This window comes from Chaetura pelagica, unplaced genomic scaffold, assembly GCF_000747805.2.
Source record: "Chaetura pelagica isolate M959 unplaced genomic scaffold, ChaPel_1.0 scaffold1, whole genome shotgun sequence".
Lineage (NCBI taxonomy): Eukaryota > Metazoa > Chordata > Aves > Apodiformes > Apodidae > Chaetura > Chaetura pelagica.
The window spans coordinates 1,517,693-1,524,831 of NW_009951948.1; the positions used below are offsets into that span (position 1 = coordinate 1,517,693).

Sequence of the window (7,139 nt, forward strand, 5' to 3'; positions counted from 1 at the left end):
ATAAGATACTGAGTTTTTCTTTAAAAGAGGCACCTGCTATCAGTGTTCCATAAGCCTATGCACAGGTATGTGGCTGTAGTGTAAATACAGGGTAAATTACTATGAATTTAGAGTTAGCTGGAGACATCAGAATATCCTTGGGGTTGTCCCAGAAGGATATAAATATCTACGTACGTACATACCTCTGAGCTTCCTAGTACTCCCTTTCATAAATGGAACAATAAAGAATCTGAAAAATGAAGAAATTCTACCATGTCAGCTGATTTGGCCATTAAAAAGGTCATTAGCAAGTGGGAATGTTTCTTTACTTCACAAATGCCAATTGTCAATATTATCTATAAATTAAACTTTTACAGTCTGTAGGGATTAAATTGCAGGGAACAAACAATGTGTGGTTTGAAAGACTATGGTGAGAATTCTGAGTTCTTTGGAAAGATAGTTCTTCTGCAGATTAGATCACTGGTTTGAGGAAACCTCAACATGGTTCAGGTGTGGCAAGAAATTTCTGAGAAATAAAATGGGTGGCACTGGCAAACTCCAAAAAACCAAGGGACATGAACAATAACCCTGAGAAAGGAACAGTGACAGGATTAAAAGTGTGCAGCTAAAGGACTTTTGTGCTAGAGAAGAAAGGAAAGGAAAAATAACTGTGGAGCATTTTTGTGTCACACAGAATGCTGCTCTTCTGTCACAGCCAGCCACAAGCTGTTTCAGGCTTCTTTGGAGAGAGTGGACCAAATGCACATGTTAATTTGAACTTTGCTTCAGCTGAAGGAGAAGGTAAAAGGATGGCTTTGTGCTCAAAGCACAGAACCAGGATTTATTTATCCTTGATTGTGCCACGGTCTCCTTGTGCAACCTCAGGCCAAGGTACTCTTCATGTCACAGTCTCCTCATATGTAACATGCAGTTGATGGTACATATGTCACAATGGGTGTTTGAGGCTAAATTCTTTAATGTTTGTAAAGTGTTTGGGGACATAATGCTGGGAAAGACAAATTACTAATGCTGCAATCCTACATTCAGAGTTATGCTAATTGGTGCTTTTTTAGACATTGATCTCTTACCATGTGTAGGCTAATACCACAAGCTGGTCCTATTTTAGTCAGTGATATCTTTGACTTCCCTTGTTTTGGGATTGGTGTGGAACGGATTAATTCATTTCCCTTTTGATAGCTATGCTAATTGATTAAATAAAAATTCCCCAGACTGCTCCTTAGAATACCCAGATTACAGTTACCTTAGGCTCTGCAAGCAGGCCTTTCAAAAAGCTTGAGTTTTGGAGGCACAGTGTAACTGTGCATGGCATACACTACCAGTGAAAGAATCTGTATTTTCCTATCAGCAATTCTGGTAGATCATGTATGAAGTATCATTAATTATCATGTATAACACATCTGTTCTCCCTCTTATTGCTGAGCTCCTGTGTGAAACTCATGTGGTTCTTCGCTGCTATGGGACTGTCACAGCAGATGCTTTTGCTTTTTCAATTGCTGTAAACAAGCTGTTGTGACTGATACTTCTTTACACCATATGTCCTGAACACTCCCAGTTCATAGTTATATGTCATTTCCAGGATGCTTTGTAGGGTGTGTGTGCCTCCACCCCATTTCAAAATCAATGTAACTCTCAATGGATTGACTAATGACTGCAAGGTGTTACACAGCATGCTGGTTTTGGCTGACAGTGCTACTAAAGGAACAATTGTTTTCTTAACATGTCTTTCATGGTTCCCATGTGAAGTAACTTACTGACAAATTGAACATGCTAATGGCTTCATGCTGCTGAGACCAAAAGGCAGTATGACCCCAATTTGTTGCTCTGTATATTGATAAGTTTGCCTCATCCTGTAGCCCTATCCTCATACATTTTGTTATGCTGAGCTCATCATCACTACATCCATCATTAATCTGTAGAGTAGGAGTGGGTGGTGAGAACTAAAGAAAACTGCAATGTACCTGTTGTGCTGATGCAGTGTATGAGATGTTGCAATTCTGCCCCACTGTGAGCAACTAGTACTGATGTCACATTTTCTTTCATTTGTTTTCATTTATGTTATTGGGTTAGGTCATAGAATCATAGAATGGTTGAGGTTGGAAGGGACCTTAAAGATCATCAGGTTCCAACCTCCCTGCTATGACCAGGGACACCTCACATTAGACCAGGATGCACAAAGCCTCATCCAACCTGGCCTTAAACACCTCCAGGGAGGGGGCATCAACAACCTCTCTGAACAACCTATTCCAGCACCTTACTACCCTCATGGTGAAGAATTTCTTCCTGATGTCCAATGTAAATGGACCTTTAAACCTTAATGGTGTAAAACCATTACCCCATATCCTATTACTACAGTCTCTGGTGAAAAGCCCCTCCTCAGCTTTCCTGTAGCCCTTCAGGTATTGAGAGGCCACTATAAGAGGTTCTACTTCCTGGAACCTTCTCTTCTCCAGGCTGAACAGTCCCAACTCCCTCAGCCTGCCTTCATAGCAGAGGTGCTTCAGCTCTTTGGTCATCTTGGTGGCCCTTCTCTGGACCCTCTCCAACAGCTCCATGTCTCTCCTGTGCTGAGGGCTCCAGAACTGTACACAGTATTCCAGGTGGGGTCTGACCAGAGCAAAGCAGAGGGGCAGAATCATCTCCCTGGCCCTGCTGGCCACAATTCCTTTGATGCAGCCCAGGATGTGGTTGGCTTTCTGGGCTCCAGCACACACTGGTGGCTCATGTCGAGCTTCTCATCTACTACCACCCCCAAGTCCTTCTCCTCAGGTCTGCTCTCCAGCCATTCTTCCCCCAGCCTGTATTTATGCCTGGGGTTGTGCTGACCCGGGTGTTGGACCCTGCTCTTGGCCTTGTTGAACTTCATGAGGTTGGCACTGGCCCACCTCTACAGCCTGTCAAGGTGTCTCTGGGTGGCATCCCTTCCCTCTTGGGTGTCAACTACTCCACACAGCTTGGCATTGTCAGCAGACTTTCTCAACCCTCTTCATGGCATAGGATATGCAGCACCAAAGAGAAATGGCTTGTGCACTGCAAACCTATTTGCTTGTTATTATAGTGGGTGGACATGCCTCATTATTCATCCATGATGTGTTGACCTTCCAGAAGGTCTGCCTGGCATTTCAGTAATAACATATGTAATGGAAAAGTGGTCAGGAGTGATGTCTCTACTAATCACTGTAATGAAAGCAATCGTGTGGAGGTGAACAGAAACTGAATTTAAAATGTAAATGTGAAAGAATTTAAACTATGGGAAAGAGCATTGTTTGAGCATCTCTCTCATTTGACTCTTGAGGTTTATATATTATATGGTTGCCTGAGCCATGTTGTATGTGCTGCGTTGCTGGACCGCGGTCCTAATACCATGTATTGCTGTTGGGAATGTAGCTGGTGTTAAAGACATTGGGGGTTTTTTGATAACTTGTGGAAGTGTTCATGTTGCCTTTAGCAAAGAGCATGCTAGCTCATACTTTGTTAGATGTATGGCAGAGCGAGCTGCATGATTATAGTTACGTAGCCAAGGGAGAGTTTTGTGTAATTGTTCTCTTGAGGTTACTGCAGATGTCTACATGCAAGTTTTTGTAGCTCCACAGGGGCAGGGGCAAAGCTTATTTGTGTACATATAACACATAACCTCAAACATCTGTCCTTTTTCTTTTTTTTTTTTTTGCTAGCATAGCAGTATAAGTAGCAGTTTGTGCTCTTTGTCTGTAATGTCCTTTAATTTTGGAAGCTGGAGTTGAGAAAACTACTGTTTGAACTCATGTTGGCTCTGCCCTTCTCTTCACTACTCTCTCTGGGGGTATCACTGAAGATGTGTGTGTGTGTGAATTTTTGTACTCAAATCTCCCATGAGTCAAGAAAAGTATAAAAAGAGCCTGATGTAACTAAATCAGTGTGTAATGTAGTCCCTGGGGAGAAGAAAAGATTATTGGCATTGTCTTTGCTACAGGTGGATGTCTAATAAATGTCTGCATCATTTCTTTTACTCTTTGTGTGAGTAGCCGCAGCTTGGAACCACTTCATTATTATTTTTATTTTAGTATACACAGCTGGATCTTCTCTATGGTATCTGGCCATAGTGCTCTCAGGTATTGGTAACAGCTTGTGATTTGGGCCATGGTTGTGAATGTGGTCCTGTGATTCTATATGTTAAAGAGGGAATGTCTGTAAAAACAGCCTGATGAAGTTGTTGCAGAAAGGATTATGTCTGCATTTCATGTTGTCAAAATCATTATTTTATAATGTGTTGGATTTTAAGTGTATTTTGATTTAGTACATGCTTTCTTGCACACGCCTGATGGCCAAGTTTCTTCTCCAGCTGAATACTGAAAAATGTTGGGTTTTTGCTATGATAGGCCTGCTTTTCCATTCGTGTGCTGTGATCCTGACACTGGCAAACTTTTTGAGTGTGTATGATTGCCCCCACTGCCCTGGGCACAGGATGTTATGTTTTCCTTTACTCCTTTTGTCAGATTTCATAGGATAAGGACAGTACACTATTGCTTGGCATTGTGCAGCAGTCCAAGCATCTGTGATGACATGCTGTTGGTCTTTCATAGTCATTATGTTCCTTTGGTACCACAATATCCCCAACTCTTTCACATTCACAGTTGGATGTTATGGTAGGTGATTTTTTATCTTCATGAAATTTGCATTCTCTCAGCTGGCAGTGCATGCTTTTTTTTTTCTTATTTTTCTTCTTGCCACAACTCTCATCTGCCTGAAGTAAATGTGCCAGGCTGGCTTTACTCTTCGAAGAAATAATAGTTGTATGGATTGCTTTGCTTTGATTAAAAGGCAAGTACTTGGCTAGGTAGCAATTTGTATATTTTCCAAGTCGATTTTTACATGAACATTTATTATTTCTCTGGCTCCTGAAATAAAATATATTCTGTAGGATTTCCAAGGTCTCTGTAAACTCTGGCACCTGTAAGCAATTTGACAAAGTGGACCTTTTTTTCTCAGGAGGCTCTTTTCTTTTCTTTCACGATGCGTAGACCTGTGGTCCGATGAGGGGCAGAATTTAATGTGTGCAGTAGGAGAAAAGTAGCTCAGTAGAAATAGTTCTTACCTCCCTTTTTTTTTTTTTCTTTCTTTCTTTCTTTTTTTTTTTTTTTTTTTCCAGATTGGTATATGCTGTATGTTTGGGATAGAAGTAGCCTTTGGTTGAGAAAATGCTTTGCATTAAAGGTTTGAGGGAAGTCCACCTTCTTTCAGAGCCTGTGCTGTTGCTGATCATCATTGCATAGCACAGTCCCCACAACCATCAAGTTAGTTCTTACTAAGACCTGTCAAAGGTGCAGTTCCATACAATTTGATGGTGGCTTAAGAAACAGAAGGGAAAGCTCTAATTAATGGGTTTTTTTTGTGGGGTTTCCAAAGTGCTTTTTGCATTCTTCTAATCTCTTAATATAGCTTGCGTGATGACTTCCTTTTTATTTCTAGTTATTTATTCTTCAGATGGTTCCAGATGCAATTACTGTAAGCAAGTGCTTTTCAAGAAGCTGTGTTTTTGCCTGCCTGTGTGGCATAATGCTTCTTGTTCATGCAGCACAAATAAATTGAGGTGGTTTCCTTTCATGTTAGGTAGCTGCACTGCTTTTGCTGGTGCTATCACGCTAATCATGCTTGCAGGTTATAAACTTCTGTAAAGCTGAGTAAAAAATGGTGAGAGAGTGCAGGTTTTTAGAAAACTCTTAAGGAAGTTACTTCTGTTTTTCAGTCATCCTCTCACTTTTTGTACATATTCTTTGGTTTCTTTCACATAGAGTGTTATGCTGGTTGTTGTTAACATGTTGACCTCTACCTCTGGATAGAAGTAAATTTGATTGTAAGATTCAGTTTTCCCTATTGTTAGTGTGAGCAATACCCTGTATACAGTAAACAATTTAAATGATGCTGAGAAGTTTCATTCATTTCAGAGCCCAAAACCTAACTATAGTCAAAAGAAGCTATGTTCATAATTTTTTGGTTGACATCTTTTGCTCTGTATTGAAATATGGGAGAATGAATAACACTCTGTTTCTTATTCCTTACAGATAAAAAGAGAAAAGCCAGAAAATATACCAGATTTAAAATATTTAGTAAAAGAAAAATTCACTGCACTGGAGAGCAAGAACAGTGACTCAGATTTGGAAAAGAATGAAAAATATATATATTTTAAGGATCAACTTAAAGAGATGAAAAAACAATGTAAGTCTTATTTAAAACAAAAGAAAGATTTTTTGAATGCTAAATGTAAGATGTGAGTAACTGCCCTAAAATATAGAACTGCCAGTTATAGCTTAAACTAAGGTTCATATTTGAAAACTTACTCAAATTGGTATTTGTATAGAAAAATGCAAACGTAATTACCTTAGTAGTTTTATTTAGGCTCCCACAGTTCCTGCCCTGTTTGAATATGAATATAATGAAAATGTTGCTTCGCATCTTTTTTTTTGTAAGGTGGGCTTTTTCATTTAAAGACTTTTTTCCCCCCTTAATCAATAGGATCATCCAAAAGGATTAAGTAAGCTGTTTTCATTTGTCACTTAAACAAATTGCTCCTGTTTCACAACTTCGGATGTGTTGCAACTCTAAGGAGACCTTTGCTTTAATCGTAGAACTGTATTGTTGGAAAATGCTTACTCTGTGTGTTCTCAGGTTTACAGCTTCTGTGCACGCACCATGTAACACTGCAACTTAGTAAAAATATGTTTTTTCTTAATTAATGAGATTTATCAAGTGGTAACATCTTAATTTTTTTTATGCTTGAATTACCAGAAAAGTTAGAGTGTGGACAGTTACAATATTTATCCAACACAATGAAATGGTATGTTTTTATTGCCCTGCACATATAGCAGCCATTACAATATCAGTGTGATTACTGTTGCTGGGAAAGTTCATGGGCTCTAGCAGTATTTGTGCTGTTCTTCCCCAATCATTATTATGTTTTGAAATCATATTATTCTGCTTGCTGTTCCTTGACCCCTGTACCTATTCCCTCCCACCCTACATTTTGATTTCAACATAAGCTGGTATCTCAGGAACTTCAGGAGTCATAGTTTAATGATTTATACCATTGGAAAATGATATTCTGGATGCTCTCATATAGCTCTCCTTGAGCTTTGTTTTTTTGGAGCCTTATCCCAAACCCACTG

The 7,139-nt window shown here is 39.5% G+C and overlaps 1 protein-coding gene across 1 annotated transcript in view; it reads left to right on the forward strand.

Annotated features, from left to right (window-relative positions):
• Nucleotides 1–7,139, forward strand: part of NSMCE2 (non-SMC element 2, MMS21 homolog (S. cerevisiae)) — a 131,677-nt gene that overhangs the window by 56,798 nt on the left and 67,740 nt on the right. Inside the window, exon 3 of the mRNA XM_009997613.1 lies at nt 6,039–6,192. Within this exon, the coding sequence (XP_009995915.1) occupies nt 6,039–6,192 (154 nt within the window). The remainder of the gene's footprint in view (nt 1–6,038; nt 6,193–7,139) is intronic.